Source organism: Chiloscyllium punctatum, chromosome 12 (assembly GCF_047496795.1).
Source record: "Chiloscyllium punctatum isolate Juve2018m chromosome 12, sChiPun1.3, whole genome shotgun sequence".
Taxonomy (NCBI): Eukaryota; Metazoa; Chordata; class Chondrichthyes; order Orectolobiformes; family Hemiscylliidae; genus Chiloscyllium; species Chiloscyllium punctatum.
This window is the reverse complement of record NC_092750.1, coordinates 72,342,699-72,368,813: the sequence shown is the minus strand read 5'-3', so window position 1 is coordinate 72,368,813 and position 26,115 is coordinate 72,342,699. Positions and strand designations below refer to the sequence as shown.

General features: G+C 44.6%; 1 protein-coding gene across 2 annotated transcripts in view; it reads right to left on the bottom strand.

The window, feature by feature from the left end:
- The window catches only part of LOC140483929 (aminoacylase-1-like), a 33,890-nt gene extending 28,147 nt beyond the window's left edge, over positions 1-5,743 (bottom strand). Inside the window, exons 1-2 of one of the 2 annotated variants that reach the window (XM_072582769.1) lie at positions 5,676-5,743; positions 4,560-4,677 (exon numbers count right to left, since the gene is read on the bottom strand). In XM_072582769.1, coding sequence (XP_072438870.1) covers positions 4,560-4,647 — 88 coding nt within the window. In that variant the 5' untranslated portion in view covers positions 4,648-4,677; positions 5,676-5,743. Of the gene's footprint in view, positions 1-4,559; positions 4,678-5,619 lie in introns of both variants that reach the window. The other variant, XM_072582768.1, reaches the window with a different exon arrangement.
- Positions 5,744-26,115: the final 20,372 nt, after the last annotated feature.

The following is a 26,115-nucleotide window of genomic DNA, read 5'->3' as shown; positions in this document are numbered from 1 at the left end:
CAAGGAATTTTGGAAGCCAATCTTCAAAAATTCCACTGGCCGCTCATCTTCCTTACCCTCAGGCAGACCGATGATCCGAATGTTTTTTCTCCTGCCCCTGTTTTCAAGATCATCCACTTGGTCACGCAAATTACGAACCTGCTAGTTTAGGGCTTGGATCTCTTCCTTGAATGAAGTGGCATCAGCTTCCACCACTGTGACCCTGTGCCCCACCTCATCCATCCTCTTCTCCAGGTCTCCCAGCTGCTGCTCATGCTTCTGCAGCATGAGAGAGACTGAAGCCAGCTTCTCTTCAATCTGTTTCCCCAACACCTCGTGAGATTTCGAGAGCTGGTTCACCAGGTCCTGGAGAGTAATCTGCTCCGAGGCTGCTGCAGGCTGAGCTGCAGGCCCGGCCTCAGATGCTCCTCCTCCCTTTTTAGGCATTTCTGGAGAGCTGAAAATACAGGCAAGTCAATTTTTAAATGTTTCTTGGGGCTCCACAATCTTCCCAACGCCCCTAGAAATCCTGATGACCTGGGTTGGGTGGGTTAAATGACCATCCTGCTCCTGCTACGATGCGAAGCTCTGCAGTGTGATCTTCTCAGATCGCCGCCATCTTAGATCCCCTTTTCAATGTATTCAATACTTATCTCTAACACTTCCTCTGGCAGTTCATTCATTCCACCCTCTGTGTGGAAATGTTGCCCCTCAGATCCCTTTTACGTCTTTCCTCTCCTACTTTAAATGTACACCCTCCAGTTTTGGACTCCCCTACCCTGGGGAAAAAGATCTTGGCTTATCTCAGTCCTTCGTGATTTTATAAACCTCTATAAGAGAACTGCTCAACCTCCAGGGAAAAAAGGCCCAGCCTTTCCTTATAATTCGAACGTTCCAGTCACGGTAATAATCTTGTAAATATTTCTTGCACGTTTTCCAGTTTAATAACATCCTTCCTGTAGCAGGGCGCCAAATTTGACCTTATCAATGTCTTGTTCAGTCATAACACAACGTCCCAACTCCAGCACTCAGTGCTCTGACCAATGAAGGCAAGCATGCCAAACGCTTTCTTCACCACCCAGTCTACCTGTGACACCACCTTCAAGGTCCCTTAGTACTCTTAGATAACCTTCTTTGCTGTCCACTATGCCACTAATTTTGGTGTCATCTGCAAAGTTATTAGCCATACCTCCTGTATTCACATCCAAATCGTTTACATAAATAACAAACAACAATAGACCCAGCACTGAACCACTGGTAACAGGCCTTCAGTCTGAACAACAACCCTCCACCACCATTTTCCATCTCTGACCTTCAAGCCAAATTTGTATCCAGTTGGCAGCTCTCCCTAGTTCCCAGGTGACCTGACCTTACCAACCAGTTCAACACGCAGAACCTTGTCAAACACTTTGCTAAAATTCCCATTGACAACATCTATTGGTCTGCCTTCAACTATTGTTTTGGCCACCTCTTCAAAAAAAAATACTCAGAAATTTGTGAGAAACTATTTCCCAGGCACAAAGCTATGCTGACTATGCCTAATCAGTCCTTGCCTTTCCAAATTCATGGAGACAACTCTTAAGTAGGGCGAAGAATTGTAAACAGCGCGGTATCAGGTAATGGGTAGCATCAGAGACTTGAGGGAGATGTAATGTAAAGGATTGATGTAGTTACGTGAATTAGATAGATTGAATCGTTAATGCGATGCTACCTAAGTTCACATGATTGCTCAGGGATGGTACCCCCCACCAGCCAAACTGACATCCTGACCTGTATGCTGTTAGTGTTTACCAAGTTTAAATAACGTTTGACCCGACAGCAATAGATTTCTGCAATAGTTACGAAACTCCCTCCACGGTGCAGACTAATTGGCAGCTTAAAACCAGGAGACACGGACCAGATGGTACACACTGTGGTGACTGTATGTCAGCAGTGGTTGGGGAGGCTGATGCAGCAGGCTGGTCTGTCTTGGACGGTGTTGAGCTTCTTGAATGTTGTTGGTGCTGCGTTCATCCAGGCACCTCACGACCCTTACCCAAACTGACATCAGCCTCCATTTACAGGTTTGCTGATGACGCCACCGTAGTGGGTTGGATCTTAAACAATGACGAGACGGAGTACAGGAAAGAGATAGAGCATTTAGTGGCATGGCGTAAAGACAACAGTCTCTCCCTCAAACAAAGGAGCTGGTCGTCAACATCAGGAAGCAGAGTGGAGACACGGCGCTGTCTGTATCAATGGTGCTGAGGTGGAAGCAGTTGAAAGCTTCATGTTTCTAGGAGTAAATATCACTAACAATCCCCCTATCCTAGTCTACCCATGTTGCACTGCGGCCAAGAAAGTACACCAACACCTCTATCTCCTCAAAAGACTAAGGCTAGGGAGATTTAAACAATCCTTGGATAAGCACATGGTTGATGATAGGATAGTGTAGGGGGACGAGCTGAGAACAGTGCACAAGTCAGTGCAACATTGACAGCCAAAGGGCCTGTACTGCGCTGTAATGTTCTGTGAAAGTCAGCATATCTACAAAGGCTCTTAGCAATTTTTACAGCTGCACATCGGATGCATTGCAGCACGGTATGCCAACCGCTCTGCCCAAGACTGCAAGAAATTAGAGAGAGATGTGAATGCAGTCCAGTCCATCTCACAAACCAGCCTGCCTCCAACTGACTCCATCACACTTCCTGCTGCCTTGGGAAAGCTGATAACAGAATCAAAACCCTTCCCTACATGGCTGCTGTCTCTTCCACCGGGAAGAAGATAAAGAAGTTTGAAAACAATATCAACAGATTCAGGAACAGCTTCTTCCCTGCTGTTATCAGACCTTTCATAGTCTAAAGATGATCTTTCTGTGCAGCTTATCTTTAGCTGTAACACTATATTCTGCACTGTAAGGTATGATTTGTCTGGTTTGCTTGCAATGCAATACTTTTCCCCGCATCTCAGTACATGTGGCAATAATAAATCAAATCAAAGGCCCCGCCCACTACCAACAGTTGCTGGCTGGGTGGGGGGGGGGCAACTGAATAATTAGGCAATTTCTGGCTTACAATCTTTGCTTGGTAAAGGAAAATTACTAGTTATACATGCAGGGAGGCAAGGTTCAAAGACAAATCAGACACGGTAGATCTAAACAGCTGCTCCCGCTGCCACACACCCCCACCCTCCTGGTGCTGGGTCTGAAGGTCAGCCTTACAGCGGTCTGACCTTGCAGAGATACTGTACCCAAAACGGCCCACAATCTTCCTCAGCATTATAAAGAGCTGAAAGGTCTAGACCACACGCTTGAAATGGTTTCGGTCTCTAAATTGAGTAAGTGGATTTATTTACAGTTACAGAAATCTGAAGTAAGAGTGCCCAGTTATTAAATTCCCAATCCTCCAAAAGATGACTGTGAAGATGTGTTACAATATCATTGAATGTAAATGCATATCCAACCAAAGGACAAGAATTTGAATCACAGAGGCCCACTCACAAATCCACGTTAAGCAGAGTTTTGAAACAGCTAAGGTAGCTGATGTGTAAGCCCCTTTTGCTGTCTAGCACACTATGTCAAACCAAAGTAAAAACAGTGATGCAGTAAATATGGGAAAACTGTGTTTACTTTTCAACTTGTTCACACCTTACAAACTTGCACCAGAGGCAGTGAAAAATGCTGGAAGCTAGCTCTGCGAAAACGTAACCACCTTCTTCTGTTTAGCGTGCTGACCAATCTGTTGATCTTGTTGACCACCCACCTAGTTCCAGTGTCATCCACAAACTCACGATCGTACCCCTGACACTTAAGCTGAAATTGTTACCGTACACCACAAACAACAAGGGAACCAGCACTGAACCTGTGAATTCTCAATCAAAACCGGCTTCTAGTCACAGAAACATCCCTCCATTTCAGCCAATCCAATGTACCACTCTGCCTTGATCCCATGAGCTCTCATCTTCTTGACCACTCTGTCATGAGGAACCTGAGCAAAATCTTTGCAAAAATCCACGTGGACCACATGAAATGTATTCCTCTCAGCAAAACTCCTGGTTATCCCTTCAAAACAAAACTGGATTAAATTTGTCAAACACAACTTTCCCTTGTTGTTCTAAGCTTCACAGGCATTAGGCATATACCCTTAAGAGACAGTCTACAACACAAGTGTGTCTCATGATGGCATGCGACCTGAGGATATTAAAATCTCAAACTCCATTGTCGCTGCGGCCTCCTGCAACATGAGACACTTGTGTTTATAATCAGCTCGCTTCGTATTAGCTCAGACAAAACATTGCTGCTGAACTAAAAACAAAAATGCGAATGCTAGAGATCTGAAACAAAAACAGAAATTGCTGGAGAAACTCAGCAGGTCTGATATAATCTATAAAGAGAAAACAGCGTTGACATTTCAAACCCAGCAGGACTCTTCATCAGGACCAGTTCTGATGAAAAGTCACAACAGGCTCTGCTTTCTCCCCACAGATGCTGCCAGTTCTACTGAATTTCTCCAGCACTTCCTGTTTCGCTTATGATAAATGTTGCCCCACCAGGTATAAACTACTGGAGGCAAAATGTGACAGCACAGCTCTATCCACCTTACCGTAGTCTGGCTGAGGATGGACAGTCTGGATCCTCAGGTACTCCCGAAACAAGCGCACAGACGGCTCCTCTTCCTGCTGTCCACCCATCCTGCACACACACCGCGTGGGGATCTTTCACTGTGAGAGAGAGAGAGAGACAGACACACAACAAATTCACACAAGAATCATCAGCATAGATAGGCAGGCACCCACACTCTCATCCACTTGCTCACACTCTCAGCACAGATGTTGCCAGAGCTGGAGGGGTTTTGAGCTACAGGGAGAAGTAGAATAGGCTGGGGCTGTTTTCCCTCGAGTATCGGAAACAGAGGGGTGACCTTATAAAGGTTTATAAGATCATGCAGGGGCATGGATACGGTGAATAGCCAAGGTCTTTTTCTCAGGGATGGGAGTCGAAAAATCAGGGAGCACAGGTTTAAGGTGAGAGGAGAAAGATTTAAATAGACCGAACAGGCAACCTTTTCACACAGAGGGAGGTACATGTAAGGAATGAGCTGCCAGAGAAGTGGTGGACGCTGGTACAATTACAACGTTTAAACGAGATCTCGATGGGTAAACAAATAGGGAAGGTCTAGAGGGATATGGGCCAAATGCTGTGAGCTGTTTCCGTGCTGTACATCTCTATGACTCGACGACACAGACACACAGAGGGCTGAAATAGAGAACCAGGAGAAAACAGTGACACACAGGAACACGTAGCCCCACACAGGACACCAGTCTCTCTCTCTCTCTCTCTCTCTCTCTCTCTCTCTCTCTCTCTCTCTCTCCCCCCCCCCCCCATTCCAGTCCCCTCTGTCTATTCCAGTCCTCTCTCTCTCTCTCTCACACACACACACCCTCATTCCAGTCTCTCTCTCTCTCTATTCCAATCTCAATCTCAGTCTCAATCTCTCTCTCTCTCTCTCTCTCACTCAATATTCCAATCCCCCTTCTTCTCCATTCCTGTATATATCTCTCTCTCTCTCTCTTTTCCAGTTCCTCTCTCTATTCAAGTCTCCCTCTTTCTATTCCACTGTCCCTCTCTTTCTACTCTTGTCTCTAATCTTGTCTCTCTCTTACTCTATTCCAGTCACGGTCTCTCTGTCTGTTTCCAGTCCAGTCTCTCTCACACTCACCCTCTCCTCCGGCCTCTCTTGGTTTTGTTTCCGGGATTGAGGCGGATCCGGGGCCCGGGGGCGGAGCTTCACAACCAGAGAGAGAGAGAGAGAGAGAATGTGAAAGATAGGTAGAGAGGGAGAGAGAGAGAATGTGAAAGATAGGTAGAGAGAGAGAGAGAGAATGTGAAAGATAGGTAGAGAGAGAGAGAGAGAGAGAATGTGAAAGATAGGGAGAGATAGAGAGAGAGAAAATGTGAAAGATAGGTAGAGAGAGAGAGAGAGAGAGAATGTGAAAGATAGGTAGAGAGAGAGAGAGAATGTGAAAGATAGGTAGAGAGAGAGAGAGAAAGAGAATGTGGAAGATAGGGCGAAAGAGAGAGAAAGAGAATGTGAAAGATAGGTAGAGAAAGAGAGAGAATGTGAAAGATAGGGAGAGATAGAGAGAGAGAGAATGTGAAAGATAGGTAGAGAGAGAGAGAGAATGTGAAAGATAGGTAGAGAGAGAGAGAGAGAGAGAATGTGAAAGATAGGGAGAGATAGAGAGAGAGAAAATGTGAAAGATAGGTAGAGAGAGAGAGAGAGAGAATGTGAAAGATAGGTAGAGAGAGAGAGAGAATGTGAAAGATAGGTAGAGAGAGAGAGAGAATGTGAAAGATAGGGAGAGATAGAGAGAAAGAGAATGTGGAAGATAGGTAGAGAGAGAGAGAGAGAGAATGTGAAAGATAGGGAGAGATAGAGAGAATGTGAAAGATAGGGAGAGATAGACAGAAAGAGAATGTGAAAGATAGGTTGAGAGAGAGAATGTGAAAGATAGGGAGAGATAGAGAATGTGAAAGATGGGTAGAGAGAGAGAAAGAATGTGAAAGATAGGGAGGAGATAGAGAGAGAGAATGTGAAAGATAGATAGAGAGAGAGAATGTGAAAGATAGGGAGAGAGAGAGAGAATGTGAAAGATGGGGGAAGAGAGAGAGAGTGAAAGATAGGGGGAGATAGAGAGAGAGAGAATGTGAAAGGTAGAGAGAGAGAGAGAGAATGTGAAAGATGGGGGGAGATAGAGAGAGAGAGAATGTGAAAGATAGGTAGAGAGAGAATGTGAAAGATGGGGGGAAGATAGAGAGAGAGAGTGTGCGAAAGATAGGTAGAGAGAGAGTGTGCGAAAGATGGGGAGATAGGTAGAGAGAGAGAATGTGAAAGATAGAGAGAGAGAGATTGTGAAAGGTAGGTAGAGAGAGAGAATGTGAAAGATGGGGGGAGATAGAGAGAGAGAATGTGAAAGATGGGAGATAGAGAGAGAGAATGTGAAAGATGGGAGATAGAGAGAGAGAGAGAGAATGTGAAAGATGGGAGATAGAGAGAGAGAGAGAGAATGTGAAAGATGGGAGATAGAGAGAGAGAGAGAGAATGTGAAAGATGGGAGATAGAGAGAGAGAGAGAGAATGTGAAAGATGGGAGATAGAGAGAGAGAGAGAATGTGAAAGATGGGAGATAGAGAGAGAGAGAGAATGTGAAAGATGGGAGATAGAGAGAGAGAATGTGAAAGATAGGTAGGGAGAGAGGAACAGAGAGAGAGAGAATGTGAAAGATAGGTAGAGAGAGAGAATGTGAAAGATAGGGAGAGAGGAACAGATAGAGAGACAATGTGAAAGATAGGGAGGGAGAGAGAATGTGAAAGATAGGTAGAGAGAGAGAATGTGAAAGATGGGGGGAGATAGAGAGAGAGAATGTGAAAGATAGGTAGGGAGAGAGGAACAGAGAGAGAGAGAATGTGAAAGATAGGTAGAGAGAGAGAGAATGTGAAAGATAGGGAGAGAGGAACAGAGAGAGAGACAATGTGAAAGATAGGGAGGGAGAGAGAATGTGAAAGATAGGTAGAGAGAGAGAATGTGAAAGATGGGGGGAGATAGAGAGAGAGAATGTGAAAGATAGGTAGGGAGAGAGGAACAGAGAGAGAGAGAATGTGAAAGATAGGTAGAGAGAGAGAGAATGTGAAAGATAGGGAGAGAGGAACAGAGAGAGAGACAATGTGAAAGATAGGGAGGGAGAGAGAATGTGAAAGATAGGTAGAGAGAATGTGAAAGATGGGGGGAGATAGAGAGAGAGAATGTGAAAGATAGGGAGAGAGGAGGGGGGAAACAGAGAGATAGAATGTGAAAGATAGGGAGAGAGGAACAGAGAGAGAGAAGGTGAAAGATAGGGAGAGAGGATCAGAGAGAGAGTGTGAAAGATAGGGAGAGAGGATCAGAGAGAGAGTGTGAAAGATAGGGAGAGAGGAGGGGGGAACAGAGAGAGAGAGAATGTGAAAGATAGGGAGGGGGGAACAGAGAGAGAGAGAGAATGTGAAAGATAGGGAGAGAGGAGGGGGGAACAGAGAGAGAGAGAGAATGTGAAAGATAGGGAGAGAGGAGGGGGGAACAGAGAGAGAGAGAATGTGAAAGATAGGGAAAGAGGAGGGCGGAACAGAGAGAGAGAGAATGTGAAAGATAGGGAGAGAGAGAGGGGGGGACAGAATGAGAGATGGAGGGGGGAGAGAGGATGGAGAAAGAGAATGAAAGAGAGAGGTGGGGGAAAGAGAATGTGATAGAGAGAGGGGGGAGAGAGAGAGAGAATGTGAAAGAGAGAGAGGGTAGGGAGAGAGACTGGAACAGACAGAGAGAGGGAGTGGAATACAGAGACTAGAATAGAGAGAGAGACAGGAATGGAGGGACAGTGACTCTAACCCTCTCTCTCTTTCCCCCCCCCACCCCCCCCATACTCCCCCCCCCAACTCACTAAACCCCTATTACCCTCCTCCTTGCTCCAGGATGTCAACTCCCCACAGGCTTTGTCTGGGATGTCCCTCTGTTTCCTTGGGTATTCCATGCCCCAGGATTAGTTCCCTCTTCCCCAGGGTGAAGTGGGAGGGCTTCATCCTGTGTGTGTAGGCTCAGGGGGGAGGGGGGGGGTTATAATACTCCAATAGGCTATAGGCACAGGCGTAGGACAGTCAGCCCTTGGATTTGCTCCACAATTCAATGGAGTCATGGTGATCTGATCATCCTCAGATCCAGCGTTCTTCCTTTTCCCCACAACTCATTACAAATCTGTCCATCTCAGCCTTAGACATTCTTTACAACCTGGCTTCAGCAGCCTTCCATGGATTTCCATGGACTCACTACCCTTTAAGCGAAGAAATTCCTCCTCAGCTCTGTCTTCAATGTTTAACCCTTTGTAGTGAGAGGGTGCCCTCTGCTCTGAGCCTCTCTCCACAGTGGTCACCATTTCTCAGCATCTCCCATGTAAAGCCGCTTCAAAATCCTCCTTGTTCCTATAAGGTCTGCTCTCTTCTTCGAAATTCAAATGAGTACAAGCCTAACCTCTCAGAAGAAAATCCTGCCATACTCAGGGTCAGCCAAGTGAACCTTCTCTGGACTGCCTCCCTTTGATAAGGGTTCAAAACTGTTCACACTATTCTACTCATGATCTGTCCTGTGTCTTGTAGTGTTTTAGCAAAAACTTCCAATTTTTATACCCCATTCCCATTGAAACAAAAGCCAACATTCCATTTCCCTTCCATATTATCCCCTAAGGATATCTTTCCCTCTCCCTAGGGGCTGAGGAGGGGGTATTTTCCCACATTTTGCCCACTCACCAGTCCTTTAAGGAGGTAACAAACAGGATGAATGAAAGGGAAGCAATAGGTATAATCTATTTGGGTTTTCAAAGGACACTTAGGAAGGTATCTCACATAAGGCCACTTGATAAGATGAGCCCGTGGTATCAGGACTGGTATATTGGGATAGATAGAGGATTGCTAACTAATAGAAGACATAGAGCTGGGATAAAGAGGGCAACCTGTAACTAGTGGAGTACGACAGGGATCAGTGCTGAGGGCACAATTATTATAGATCAATGACTTGAATGATGGAATGAGATGGAAAGGCAAGTGACAAGGATGATTCAGGATCTACAGAGGGACTCAGACAGGTCAAGTGACGTGAACATCATTGATGTTAGGACCTAACATGAAAAACCATGAGGTTATGCATTTTGGTAAGGAGGGTGGAGGAGACAAATATTATCATCCCAATCCCCCAGGGATCGAGTAAAGTGCCACCCTCTTAATGTTCCCAAGTTCTTTTGTCCTGCTTAGGAACCAATGCAGCCTCCCACCAGCCAGGGGGAGGCCCAATCCTCTCCCTGGGCAGGCTCATTTCCGTCTTTTCCCACCTTTGCCAGGCCTCACTCTCTGGGTAAGGTGGCAAAGACAGTAGGTAGGCTGACATTGCTACCCAGTGGGCCAGCAGCCTAATCAGGAGGAGAGGTGAGCGCGGGCAACGGTTAGATTTCGCCAAGGAGGCATCAGTTTGTGTTCCGACTGGGGAGTTTGGAAAGGAAGAGAGGCATTCTGTAGATTCGCCTAAAAAGGAATTAGTACAGGAGAGAGGTAGCGGGGGTGGGGGCGAGCAGGCAGGTTGAGGAACTCTGAAGGGTTTGACAATTCAGGACGGGGATGGCGACAAACTGGGGAAATGAAAGAAGAAAACTTGTCATTAGCAAGGAATGAAGATGAGTGGAGTGGTTAAAAAAAAAGAGACCAACCACTTGGAAAGTGTTGAGCTGACGGAGCCACAATGGATTGATAAGAGAAGGCCATATCTGACAAGTGTGATCGAATTTTAACTCATGACAGGAGCTGCAGCTAAAGTGGACTGGTCAGTGCCAACAGTACAGCTGCACTTTGTTCTCCCGATCAACCCTTGTTCACTGTGCTGCTAACTGCTCTGGATTGCAAACTCAGCAAACGCAAACTTGAAGCTCAAACAGCTCATAAGATAATTGAACAAAGCCATCTATTCAGGACGGGAGCAGGGAAAATGGGGTTGTCTGCACAAATTCATTCATTACATTAAATTAGGGTTGATCAGGATATCAAATGTCTGCTTCCATTATGTCTGTTTACTGGATTATGGATGGTTATGTTACAGTGACACAGAGACAGGAGTGTTTCTGGATGGTTATATTACAGACTGTGATACAGAGACAGGACCGTTTCTGAATGGTTATATTACAGACTGTGATAGAGAGGCAGAACTGTTTCTGGATGGTTGTATTACACACCATGATACAGAGACAGGAATGTTTCTGGATGACTATATTACGGACTGTAATACAGAGACCAGTACTGTGACTGCACGGTTGTATTACAGACTGTGATACAGAGACAGCACTGTTTCTGGATGGTTACATTACAGACTGTGACAGAGAGCAGGACTGTTAGATTAGATTACTTACAGTGTGGAAACAGGCCCTTAGCCCAACAAGTCCACACCGACCCACCGAAGCGCAATCCACCCATACCCCTACATTTACCCCTTACCTAACACTACGGGCAATTTAACATGGCCAGTTCACCTGACCTGCACATCTTTGGACTGTGGGAGGAAACCGGAGCACCCGGAGGAAACCCACGCAGACACGGGGAGAACGTGCAAACTCCACACAGTCAGTTGCCTGAGGCGGGAATTGAACCTGGGTCTCTGGCGCTGTGAGGCAGCAGTGTTAACCACTGTGCCACCGTGCCACCCACAAATGTTACTGGAATGTTATATTACCAACTGTAATACAGAGAGAGGACCGTTTATGGATGGTTATATTACAGACTGTGATACAGAGACAGGACTGTTTCTGGATGGTTAAATTACCGCCTGTGAAACAGAGACAGGATTGTTTCTGGATGGTTATATTACAGACTGATACAGAGACAGGACTGTTTCTGGATGGTTAAATTACCGCCTGTGATACAGAGACAGGACTGTTTCTGATGGTTATATTACAGACTGTGATAAGGAGACAGCACTGTTTCTGGAGGAGTATATGATGGACTGTAATACAGAGACCAGCCGTGTTTTTGCACGGTTGTATTACAGACTGTAATACAGAGACAGCACTGTTTCTGGGTGGTTATACTACAGACTGAAACAGATACAGCAGTGTTTCTGGGTGGTTATATTACAGACTGTGATACAGAGACAGGACTGTTTTTGGATGGTTATATTACAGGCTGTAATACAGAGACAGGTCCAATTATGGATGGTTATATTACAGACTGTGACAGAGAGCAGGACCGTTTCTGGAGGAGTACATGATGGACTGTAATACAGAGACCAGCCGTGTTTCTGCACGGTTGTATTACAGACTGTGATACAGAGTCAGCACTGTTTCTGGGTGGTTATATTACAGACTGTGATACAGAGACAGCACTGTTTCTGGAGGAGTATATGATGGACTGTAATACAGTGACCAGCCGTGTTTCTGCACAGTTGTATTACAGACTGTAATACAGAGACAGCACTGTTTCTGGGTGGTTATACTACAGACTGTGAAACAGATACAGCAGTGTTTCTGGATGGTTATATTACAGGCTGTAATACAGAGACAGGTCCAATTATGGATGGTTATATTACAGACTGTGACAGAGAGCAGGACCGTTTCTGGAGGAGTACATGATGGACTGTAATACAGAGACAGCACTGTTTCTGGATGGTTATATTACAGACTGTGATACAAAGGCAGGACTGTTACCAGATAGTTATATTACAGAATGTGATACAGAGACCGCACTGTTTCTGGATGGTTATATTACATACAGTGAAACAGAGACCACACTGTTTCTGGATGGTTATATTACAAACTGTGATACAGAGACAGGACTGTTTCTGGATGGTTATATTACAAACTGTGATACAGAGACAGCACTGTTTCTGGGTGGTTATATTACACACTGTGATGCAGAGACAGGGCTGTTACTCGAAGGTTATGTTACAGACTGTAATACAGAGACAGCACTGTTTCTGGGTGGTTATACTACAGACTGCGAAACAGATACAGCAGTATGATACAGAGACAGGACTGTTTCTGGATGGTGATGTTACAGACTGTGATATAGAGACAGGATTGTTTCTGGATGGTTATATTACATACTGTGATACAGAGACAGCACTCTTTTTGGAAGTGTATATGATGGACTGTAATACAGAGACCAGCCGTGTTTCTGCACGGTTGTATTACAGACTGTGATACAAAGACAGCACTGTTTCTGGATGGTGATATTACACACTGTGATGCAGAGACAGGACTGTTACTTGAAGGTTATGTTACAGACTGTCATACAGAGACAGCACTGTTTCTGGGTGGTTGTACTACAGACTGTGATGCAGAGACAGGACTGTTTCTGGATGGTTATGTTACAGACTGTGGTACAGAGAGAGGACTGTTTCTGGATGGTTGTATTACACACTGTGATACAGAGACAGGAATGTTTCTGGATGACTATATTACGGACTGTAATACAGAGACCAGTACTGTGTCTGCATGGTTGTATTACAGACTCCGATACAGAGACAGCACTGTTTCTGTATGGTTATATTACAGACTGTGACAGAGGGCAGGACTGTTACTGGAAGGTTATATTACCAACTGTAAAACAGAGACAGGACCATTTGTGGATGGTTATATTACAGACTGTGATACAGAAACAGTGCTGTTTGTGGATGGTTATATTACAGACTGTGATAGAGAGACAGCACTGTTTCCGGATGGTTAAATTACATACTGTGATACAGAGACAGGACTGTTTCTGGATGGTTATATTACAGACTGTGATATAGAGACAGGATTGTTTCTAGATAGTTATATTACAGACTGTAATACAGAGACAGCACTGTTTTTGGAAGTGTATATGATGGACTGTAATACAGAGACCAGCCATGTTTCTGCACGGTTATATTACATACTGTGAGACAGAGACAGCACTGTTTCTGGATGGTTATGTTACAGACTATGATACAGAGACAGCACTGTTTCTGGATGGTTATATTACACACTGTGATACAGAGACAGGACTGTTTCTGGATGGTTATATTACAAACTGTGATACAGAGACTTGACTGTTTCTGGATGGTGATGTCACAGACTGATACAGAGACTGGACTGTTTGTGGATGGTTATATTACACACTGTGATGCAGAAACAGGACCATTTCTGGGTGATTATATTACAGACTGTGATACAGAGACAGGACTATCTCTAGATGGTTATGTTACAGACTGTGATACATGGAGACCACTGTTTCTGGATGGTTAAATTACAGGCTGTAATACAGAGACAGGTCCAATTATGGATGGTTGTATTACAGACTGTGACAGAGAGCAGGACTGTTTCTGGATGGTTATATTACACACTGTGATACAGAGACAGGAATGTTTCTGGATGACTATATTACGGACTGTAATACAGAGACCAGTACTGTGTCTGCACGGTTGTATTACAGACTGCAATACAGAGACAGCACTGTTTCTGGATGGTTATATTACACACTGTGACAGAGAGCACTATCCTATCTACCTGCAATTCCACTTTCAAGGAGCTATGAACCTGCACTCCAAGGTCTCTTTGTTCAGCAACATTCCCTAGGACCTTATCATTAAGTGTATAAATCCTGCTAAGATTTGCTTTTCCAAAATGCAGCACCTCGCATTTATCTGAATTAAACTCCATCTGCCCCTTCTCAGCCCATTGGCCCATCTGGTCCAGATCCTGTTGTAATCTAAGGTAACCGTCTTCACTGTCCACTACACCACCAATTTTGGTGTCATCTGCAAACTTAGTAACTGTACCTCTTATGCTCGCATCCAAATCATTTATGTAAATGTCAAAAATTAGAGGGCCCAGCACTGATCCTTGTGGCACTCCACTGGTCACAGGCCTCCAGTCTGAAAAACAACCCTCCACCACCACCCTCTGTCTTCTACCTTTGAGCCAGTTCTGTATCCAAATGGCTAGTTCTCCCTGTATTCCATGAGATCTAACCTTGCTAATCAGTCTCCCATGGGGAACCTTGTCGAACACCTTACTGAAGTCCATATAGATCACATCTACTGCTCTGCCCTCATCAATCTTCTTTGTTACTTCTTCAAAAAACTCAAACAAATGTTTGTGAGACATGATTTCCCACGCACAAAGCCATGTTGACTATCCCGAATCAGTCCTTGCCTTTCCAAATACATGTACATCTTGTCCCTCAGGATTCCCTCCAACAACTTGCCCACCACCGAGGTCAGGCTCACCGGTCTATAGTTCCCTGGCTTGTCTTTACCGCCCTTCTTAAACAGTAGCACCACGTTTGCCAACCTCCAGTCTTCCGGCACCTCACCTGTGACTATTGATGATACAAATATCTCAGCAAGAGGCCCAGCAATCACTTCTTTAGCTTCCCACAGAATTCTCGGGTACACCTGATCAGGTCCTGGGGATTTATCCACCTTTAACCATTTCAAGGCATCCAGCACTTCCTCCTCTGTAATATGGACATTTTGCAAGATGTCACCATTTATTTCCCTATAGTCTATATCTTCCATATCCTTTTCCACAGTAAATACTGATGCAAAATATTCATTTAGTATCTCCCCCATTTTCTGTGGCTCCACACAAAGGCCACCTTGCTGATCTTTGAGGGGCCCTATTCTCTCCCTAGTTACCCTTTTGTCCTTAATATATTTGTAAAACCCTTTTGGATTCTCCTTAATTCTATTTGCCAAAGCTATCTCGTGTCCCATTTTTGCCCTCCTGATTTCCCTCTTAAGTATACTCCTACTGCCTTTATACTCTTCTAAGGATTCACTCAATCTATCCTGTCTATACTTGACATATGCTTCCTTCTTTTTCTTAACCAAACCCTCAATTTCTTTAGTCATTCAGCATTCCCTATACCGACCAGCCTTCCCTTTCACCCTGACAGGAATATACTTTCTCTGGATTCTTGTTATCTCATTTCTGAAGCTTCCCATTTTCCAGCCGTCCCTTTACCTGCGAACATCTGCCTCCAATCAGCTTTTGAAAGTTCTTGCCTAATACCGTCAAAATTGGCCTTTCTCCAATTTAGAACTTCAACTTTTAGATCTGGTCTATCCTTTTCCATCACTATTTTAAAACAAATAGAATTATGGTTGCTGGCCCCAAAGTGCTCCCTCACTGACACCTCAGTCACCTACCCTGCCTTTTTTCCCAAGAGTAGGTCAAGTTTTGCACCTTCTCTAGTAGGTACGTCCACATACTGAATCAGAAAATTGTCTTGTACACACTTAAGAAATTCCTGTCCATCTAAACCTTTAACACTATGGTAGTCCCAGTCGATGTTTGGAAAGCTAAAATCCCCTATCATAACTACCCTATTATTCTTACAGGTAGCTGAGATCTCCTTACAAGTTTGTTTCTTAATTTCCCTCTGACTATTGGGGGGTCTATAATACAATCCCAATAAGGTAATCATCCCTTCTTATTTCTCAGTTCCACCCAAATAACTTCCCTGGATGTATTTCCGGGAATATCCTCCCTCAGCACAGCTGTAATGCTATCCCTTATTAAAAATGCCACTCCCCCTCCTCTTTTGCCTCCCTTTCTATCCTTCCTATAGCATTTGTATCCTGGAACATTAAGCTGCCAGTCCTGCCCATCCCTGAGCCATGTTTCCGTAATTGCTATGATATCCCAGTCCCATGTTCCTAACCATGCCCTGAGTTCATCTGCCTTCCCTGTTAGGTCCCTTGCATTGAAATAAATGCAGTTTAATTTATTAGTCCTACCTTGTCCCTGCCTGCCCTGACAGTTTGACTCACTTCTGTTCTCAGCTGTACCAGTCTCAGATTGATCTCTTTCCTCACTATCTCCCTGGTCAGGGTTTGGAGAGTGACAGTAGCTGGTGAGCCAGGAGCAGCATTGAGGAGGTAGCTGGCAGAGGTGAAGTCAGCAGGGTAGGCCTAGCGACAAAAGATGGTGCCTGAGGAGCAGTGACGTCAACATTTGCTGAGTCCAGCGCGGGCAGGGGTGAAGCGATGGTGGAAGGGTATGGACACTCTTTAAGCTATGTCTTTCTTTCATTATTATTCTTAAACTATTCAAAATGGCACCAGATCATTATTGATGGTGGAAGCCTTTCACTGTATTTTACTGTAGTTTTCACTATAAAATACACATAGTTTTTAAAGATGTGGGTATACTGTACCTTTAAGAGTGTTAAAAGCTAGCAGAACTACCTGACAGCACCAAGAGTTCTGAACAAGATATAATGTAACATGTGGTTCTGTAGCTAGGGTAGCTGGTTGCCTGGAAACGATAAAACAGAATTAAATTAGGCCAATCAGTTTAAATTATGCCCCCCCAAAAAAGCAAACTCCAATCAAGTTTAAATTTAGCATATTGACAGTCTTAATAGCCAATGACACAATCTGATGCTGTGGGGCTATAAGGCCGGGAAAAATCGAACAATTAGGAGGAGAACTACCAAGCCACCTGCATCTTCAGACTGCCCAGAGAGTAGCTCTCTTAAAGGTACCTGACTCGATCAGTAATCTGTGAAGCAGAAATCCCTAAGAAGAAGAAAAGAAGACCGAGGAAGAAAAGATTCAATATCCGGCTGCTTTTTGCAAGCTTGAATTTTTGGTAAATTGGGGTAAATTTTGGTAAATTGGGGGTTTTATTCGGCTAGTATTGTAGAAGGGAAGGTAAAAGGTAGGTTAGAGGAAGGAATTGTAAATAGTTGTTAGTTAATTATTCTCTGTTATACCTTACGAAATAAAGTTGTTAATATTTTACTTTAAATCGTTCTTGGCCTCTCAAATCTTCACAAGTTATTGCACGGGATAAATCTTTTCTATGTTGCTGGTTTAAATTAAGCAGGGGGGTTTACCCCGTCTCGTGACAACATGACAATAAAATGATTCATTCATTCAGTCAGTGAGGCCTTCACCTCCTCTCCCTTAAATCTGGGGTTTGGAAAATTAAGGCAGATTATTAATTGCTGGATATTATTGGACAATATTAAGCATATCGTGTCTTCACTCTCTGCTGATAGAGTTGCTAGTTGGAATCATAGAATTATAATTCAATGCTGGGGACTAACTGGTGTACTCTAAACATTGAACATTAATGCAAAAAGAGGCAATTCAGCACATCGAGTCTGCACCAAGCCTTCGAAGATCATCCCTGTCTGACCTAACCCCTACTGTATCCTTTCACCCCACATGGTTTTTTTTTACCCTGGCTAACCTGTACGCGACAGGTGAAGAGCTCCTGCTTTCAGTTATGCCACTCTGAATAGCTGCGAGGAAGATGAGAGGGAATCAAATTGTGTGCATGTGTTGTTTCTAACGCCCACTCCCACCCCCAACACACTGTTGGGTGTTTTCATGCTGTGTAAAATCTGAGGTAGACACGTGTCATTTTTGACAGTTGCATGCATCTTTCTTGCTGAAGAACGAGTCACATAACATAATTCATTATGTCACTGTCCCACAGCCAAACGGGCAATAATCAAGTCCAATGAAGAGCTGCAAGTAGGGCCAAAAGAGAGGCTATTGCATTTGGCTCCTTATTAAATTGGATATGTATGTGAATGACAGAAACTCACAGGGAAGCAGAGATGAGGTATTAATTACAGAGATTCTGTAGTCAGCACAGTAACTCAGTGGTTATTACTGCACCCTCACAGTGCCAGGGACCTGTGTTCTATTCCGCCCTTAGGCGTCTGTGTGGAGTTTGTTCATTCTCCCTGTGTCAGCATGGGTTTCCTCCGGGTGCTCCGGTTTCCTCCCACAGTCCAAAGATGTGCAGGTTAAGTGGATTTGGCCATGATAATTAAGACATTATGCTTCCAGTCTCATCATTGAACACAAAGATAATCCATGGCTTCTTCTAAAGCCATGGAATCACACAGCACAGAAACAGACCCTTTGCTCCAACTAATCCACGCCAACCAAGCTTCCCAAACTAAACTAGGCCCACTTGCCTGCATTTGGCCCATATCACTCTAAACCTTTCTTATTCATGAATCTATCCAGATGTCTTTTAAATGTTGTAACTGTACCTGCATCTATTACTTACTCTGGCAGTCCACATATGAACCACTCTCTCTGTTAAAAAGTTGTCCTTCCGCCCCTTTTAAATCTTTCTCCTCTCACCTTAAAAATATGTCACCTACATTTGAATTTCCCTACCCTAGGAAAAGAGCCTTGCTATTCACCTTATCTATGCTTTTGTGAAGGGTCGGTCGTCGAAAGTGTGGTGCTGGAAAAGCACGGCAGGTCAGGCAGCATCCAAGGAGCAGGAGAGTCAACGTTTCGGGCATTAGCCTTTCATCAAGATCTCCTGATGAAGGGCTTAGGCCCAAAACATCGATTCACCTGCTCCTCAGATGCTGCCTGAACTGTGCTTTTCTAGCACTACATTCTCAACTCTGATCTCCAGCATCTGCAGTCCTCACCTTCTACTGAAGGGTTGGTCATGCCTCACAAACCTTATTGAGTTATTTGCGAAGGTGACCAAACAAGTAGATGAGGGTAATACCATTGATGTGGTGTATATGGATTTCAGTAAGGCATTTGATAATGTCCCTCACGGTAGGCCACTGCACAAAATATGGAGGCAGGTGGTTGAGGATGATTTAACGGTTTGGATCAGAAATTGGCTTGCTGCAAGAAAACAGAGGCTTGTGGTTGATGGGAAATGTTCATCCTGGAGTTCAGTTACTAGTGTACTGCAAGGGTCTGTTTTGGGTCCACTACTGTTTGTTATTTTTATAAATGATCTGGATGAGGATGTAGAAGGATGGGTTAGTAAATTTGCGGCTGATACTAAGGTCAGAAGAGTTGTTGTTAGTGCCGAAGGATGTTGTAGGTTACAGAGGGACATAGATAAGCCGCAGAGCTGGGCTGGGAAGTGGCAAATGGAGTTTAGTGCAGAAAAGTATGAGGTGATTCACTTTGGAAGGAGTAAGAGGAATAAAGAGTACTAGGCTAATGGTAAGTTCTTGGTAGTGTAGATGAGCAGAGAGATCTCGGTGTCCTTGTACTTAGATCCCTGAAAGTTGCCACCCAGGTTGATAGGGTTGTTAAGAAGGCATATGGTTTGTTAGCTTTTATTGGGAGAGGGATTGAGTTTCGGAGCCACAAGGCCATGCTGCAGCTGTACAAAACTTTGGTGTGGCCACACTTGGAGTATTGCATACAGTTCTGGTCACTGCATTATAGGAAGGATGTGGAAGCTTTGGAAAGGGTTTAGAGAAGATTTATTAGGATGTTTCCTGGAATGGAGGGAAGGTCTTACGAGGAAAGGTTGAGTGGCTTGAGGCTTTTTTCGTTAAAGAGAAGAAGGTTGAGATGTGACTTAATTGAGACATATTAGATAATCAGAGGGTTAGATAGGGTGGACAGGGAGAGCCTTTTTCCTCGGATGGTGATGGCTAGCATGAGGGGCATAGCTTTAAATTGAGGGGCGATAGATATAGAGCTGAAAATGTGTTGCTGGAAAAGCGCAGCAGGTCAGGCAGCATCAAAGGAGTAGGAGAATCGACGTTTCGGGCATGAGCCCTTCTTCAGGAATCCTGAAGAAGGGCTCATGCCCGAAACGTCGATTCTCCTGCTCTTTGGATGCTGCCTGACCTGCTGCGCTTTTCCAGCAACACATTTTCAGCTCTGATCTCCAGCATCTGCAGTCCTCACTTTCTCCTCTTGGGTGATAGATATAGGACAGATGTCAAAGGTAATTTCTTTACTTAGAGAGCATTAGGGGCGTGGAACACATTGCTTGCAACTTTAAGGACTCACCAACTTTAAGGACATTTAACTGGTCATTGGATAAGCATATGCATGAGAATGAAATAGTGTATGTTCGATGGTCTTCAGATTGGTGTCACAGGGCAGCACAACATCGAGGGTCGAAGGGCCTGTACTGTGCTGTAATGTTATTTGTTCTATGCCTCTCATGATTTTATTAAACCTCAATAAGATCACTCCTGAACCTCCTACATTCCAGTGACAAAAGTCCCGGCCTAAACAGCCTCTCCTTATAACTCAAACTCTCCACTCCCGGTAGCATCATGGTACATCTTTCCTGAACCCTCTCCAATGTAATAATATCCTTCCTCCAGCAGGGCGACTAGAACTCTACACAGTACTCCACAAGCGGCATCACCAACGTCACATACAACCTCAACTTGATGTCCCAACCTCTATACCCAAAGAGCTGAGCAATGAAGGCAAGCGTACTGCTCATGGACAGTCCAAGAAGGAAGCTCACCACCACCTTGTCGAGGGACAACTAGGGACAACACTAAATGCTGGCCAGCCTGTGACGCCTCCTTCTCACAAGTGAATACATTATAAAAGAAGAATGAATCTATTTAAATAATTACTTCTACCACTTCCTTTGCTTCCACGAGACCATGGGGCCAAGCTTTTGTTTATACTCCTATCCATCCCTTCCCAAGTTGTAATCTCATATAGACTCATAGACTTATACAACACGGAAACAGACCTTTCCTTCCAATTTGTCGGTGTCGACCGGATAGCCCAAACTAATCTAGTCCCACTTGCCAGCATTTGGTCCCTATCCCTCTCAACCCTTCCTACCCATATACTCAACCAGATGCCTTTTTAAATGTTGTCATTGTACCCACCTCTATACCTCCTCTGGCAGTTCGTTCCATGCACACACCACCCTGTGCGTGAAAATGTTACCTCTCAGGTACTTTTGAAACCTTTCCCCTCTCACATTAAATTTATGCCGTCTAGTTTTGGAGTCCCCTACCCTGGGAAAAAGACCTTATCCATCCCCCTCATGATTTTATAAACCTCTATAAGGTCACCCTTCAGTCTCTGACTTTCCAGGGATAAAGCCCCAGCCTATTCAATCTCTCCCTATAGCTCTTGCCCTCATTTCTCTCCCATCTCCTTTTTTGGTCTCTTCGATCTCCTCTTGCCCACGAGACCCACTTCATGTTCCCTCAATCACATTCCCACTGAACGGACATTCACCCGCTGTGCCCTCCTGATCCCCATGTCGGCTGCGGTGGCAAACTGATTCCACTCTTCAAGGGTTGTCTCTATCTTCTTTAAATCAACTGCCATCATCACCCTTCTCCTCAAATACCAAATTGGCTTGACGTTGGAAACACAGGGTGGCGTTGGAGGGTTGTTGTTCAGACTGGAGGCCTGTGGCCCACAGGGTGCCGTAAGGATCAGTGCTGGGTCCACTGCTGTTTGTCATTCATACAAACCATTTGGATGAGAATATGAGAAGCATGATTATTAATTTTGTGAACCACATCAAAATTGGTGGTGTGGTGTACGGTGAAGAAGATTATCACAGAGTACAATGGGGCCTTGATCAGATGGGCTAAGAAGCTAAGGAGTAGCAGATGTCGTTTAATTTAGATAAATGTGAGGTGTTGCATTTCCCCGTGGAGGGCTTATGCCCGAAACGTCGATTCTTCTGCTCCTTGGATGCTGCCTGACCAGCTATGTTTTTCCAGCACCACATTCTCGACTCTGATCTCCAGTATCTGCAGTCTTCACTTTCTCCAAGTTGCATTTTGGTAACACAGTTAATGGTAGGGCCCTGGGGATGGTGGTCAAATGGAGAGACCTCAGAGTTCAGGTATGTAGTTCCTTGAAAGTGGATTCACAATTATCATGGTGGTGAAGAAAGAGTTTGGTATATTTGCTTTCATCGGACAGAGCTTTGAGTATAGGAGGTAAAAACGAGTGATTCCTGATGAAGGGCTTTTGCCCGAAACGTCGATTTCGAAGCTACTTGGATGCTGCCTGAACTGCTGTGCTCTTCCAGCACCACTAATCCAGACATTGAGTATAGGAGTTGTAACATCATGTTACAGCTGTACAACCATTGGTAAGGCCACATTTGGAGTAATATACCCAGATTTGGTCAGCCTGCTATAGGAAGGATGTTATTAAACTGGAAAGGACTCCAAAAAAATTTAAGAAGATATTACCAAGACTGGAGGATTTGAGTTACAAGGAGAGGCTGGATAGCCTGTGACTTTTTTCCCTGGTGTATAGAATGCTGAGAGGTGACAATGGTTTCTAAAATCATGAGGGCTACAGTTAAGATGAACAGCAAAGATCTTATCCCTAGGCAAGGGGAGTCAAAGATTCCGGGGCATATTTTTAAGTTGAGAGGGGAACCATTTAAAAGGGATAACTTTTTCACACAGAGGGTGGTGTGTGTATAGAATGAGCTGCCAGAGGAAGTGGTGGAGGCTGGTACATGGATGGGAGAAGTCTAGGGGAATCAGGATCAGAAGCAGGCAAATGGGACTAGCTCAGTTTCGGGAATCTGGTCAGCAGGGGCGAGTTGAGCCGAAGGGCCTGTTTCCGTGCTGTATGACTCAATGATTCTAAATAATCCAACCCGTCTCAACTCCATGTTCCCCAACCAATTAGGCTTTCAACCATTGCACAGACGTCTGAGCTATGAAGGTCTGAAACAAAAACAGTAAGCAGAGTCAATGTTTCGAGTCTGCTGACCCTTCTTCAAAACAGAGTTCTGGACTCAAAATGTTAACCGTGTTTCTGTCTCCACAGCTACTGCCAGACTTGCTGAGTTTCTCCAGCATTCTCTGTCTTGTTGTGGTTCTGTTCGCTGAGCTGGGAATTTGTGTTACAGACGTTTTGTCCCCAGTCTAGGTGACATCCTCAGTGCTTGGGAGCCTCCTGTGAAGCGCTTCTGTGATCTTTCCTCCAGCATTTGTAGTGGTCTGAATCTGCCATTTCCGGTTGTCAGTTCCAGCTGTCCGTTGCAGTGGTCAGTATATAGGGTCTAGGTCGATGTGCTTATTGATTGAATCTGTGGATGAGTGCCATGCCTCTCGGAATTCCCTGGCTGTTCTCTGTTTGGCTTGTCCTATAATAGTAGTGTTGTCCCAGTCGAACTCACGTTGGTTGTCATTTGCATGTGTGGCTACTAAGGATAGCTGGTCATGTCGTTTCGTGGCTAGTTGGTGTTCATGGATGCGGATCGTTAGCTGTCTTCCTGTTTGTCCTATGTAGTGTTTTGTGCAGTCCTAGGACTAGCCACACTACCATACATCAAGAGCATTTCCGAACTTACAGCCAGACTACTGCGACCACTAGGACTCATAACAGCACACAAACCAACAGCCACTCTCAGACGACAACTCACCAGAACGAAGGACCCGATACCCAACATGAGCAAAACCAATGTAGTGTACAAAATCCCATGCAAAGACTAGCTCATGCTGATGACCGTGAAACCATTGCCACTTGTCCAAATAAATTCCTCTGACTCACTAATGTCCTTTAGAAAGGTACTCTACTATCCTTACGTGATCTGATTTACTTGTATCTCCAGACCCACAGCAATGTGGCTGGCTCTTTCTTTTCTCCCATCCAAGTGCTAACCAGGCCTGAGTCTGCTTAGCTTCCGCGATCAGATGAGATCGGGTGTTTTCAGACTAGTTTGGCCGTAGGCAAGGATTGCTGGTGTGGTTGACTGCCCTCTGAAATGGCCAAGCTCACCACTCAGTTCTAACAACCATTAAAAAGGAGAAAAGGAATGACACCAGACGGACAACCTGGCATCGACATATTCCTGGAATTCCCTCCCTAAGGGCATTGTGGGTCAACGGCATGTGGACTGTTGCAATTCAAGGCATCGTCTCACCACCGTCATCTCAAGGGCAACTCGGGACGTCCAATCAATGCTGGCCCACCCCAGTGACACCCACGTCCCACAAGTGAATAACCCTGCATTCTCAACATGAAATCTGTGTAGGATTTGGTTTCTACCAGGGCTCATTTGAGATGTCCCGTTGGGATGGGAGAATTAATGACAGGGTCAGGCTATGTACCTGGGAGTCCCAAGCCCCTGAAGCTGCGTATCGCATGCATTGAGTCACAGGACTCCCCTGAGTCAGAAAAGAAACATCTTTGGCCAACATCATCTGCAACTGACTGCAACTTTCAAGGATGTCGTTTGCTCACCCAAATGGGAAAATCACGCTGTCACATGCTTCAAAATCTGTGTCAAATACAGTTGTGTGATAGACCCATACAATTTACAATCTGCCTGATAGTGCTCACCAAAGATTGAGTACCACGTGGCAGGAGTAGTAAATATCACCTTGATAGACCACAAGTCACCTCGGTGCCAAAACCAAACTGACCACCATAAACATGATCATATATGGATACGACAGTGTACAGATAACTGCTATGTGTCAACCACTGTAAAGTATAGATGCTTGTGGCATGTGGATGACTGTGGTGCAGATGATTGTGATGTGCAGATGACTGTATTTGTGTGGATAACTATAGTGTGTAGATGACCTGAGGAGTGTGGGTGACTGTGGTGTCCAGATGACTGTAGTATGTGAATGACTTTAATGTGCGCTTAACTGTATTGTGTGAATATTTTATTTTTGTTTTGAAATGCATCAAGATGTGAAAGAAGGGTTAGTTCTTCCCACACTGTACAATGAAACAGTATAGAAAAAAAGGTGTTCGGTTTGTCTTTCTTGTGTACGTTCTTTGTTGGAGCAATGCAACTAGTTGTACTTTCCTGCTATTCCCCCCAGCTCCATAAGATGTCGGGACTGTACAGGACATTGGTTAGGCCACTTTTGGAATACTGCATTCAGCTCTGGTCTCCTTGATATAGGAAAAATGTTGTTAAACATGAAAGGGGGCAAAATAGTTTTACACGGATGTTGCCAGGGTTGGAGGGTTTGAGCTATAGGGAGAAGCTGAATAGGCTAGGGTTGTTTTCCCTGGAACATCGGAAGCTGAGGGGTGACCTTATAGAGGTTTGCAAAATCATGACAGGCATGGATAGTGTTAATAGCCATAGTTTTTTTGTTCTCTCAGGGTAGGTGAGTCCAAAATACAGACCATAGGTTTAGGGTGAGAGGGGAAAGATATAAAAGGGACCTAACGGGCAACCTTGTCACGCAGAGAGTGGTGTGTGTATGGAATGAGCTGCCAGAGGAAGTGGTGGAGGCTGGTACAATTGCAACATTTAAGTGGCATCTGGATGGGTTTATGAAGAGGAAGTGTTTGGAGAGATATGGGCCAAGTGCTGGCAAATGTGACTGGATTAGTTTAGGATACTTGATCGGCATGGACAGGTTGACCGAAAGGTTTGTTTCTGTGCTGTACATCTCGATGACTCTTCTATTGTTGCCCTTTCAAGTATTTATCCAATTCTCTTTTGAACTTTACAATTGAATCTGATTTCACCATCCTTTCAGAAAGCACATTCCAGATCATGAGAGTTTGCTGTGTTTATATCACTAGTTGTTTGTCAATCCGCTTAAATCTGTGCACACGGTTTACTGATCCTCCTGTGAATATTTACAAATTACCTGACCGTCTAATCCAAAGACCAAAGTACACCTACAGGTCTTACTGGCACATGGGCCAATCTTGGAAGCTGTGAACTCATTTATTTTAAGATTTAGTGATGGTTGACCCTTCTTATTCTCATGCTGCACTGTGCCCTCAGTGACAGCAGCAGAGAGCAGCCTAGACGGGCAAAGAGTACTCACATGAAACTAAATTCCTTCCCACTGCCCGGTTAGTCCTCTCTTATCCAGGAGCACAGGGGCTAT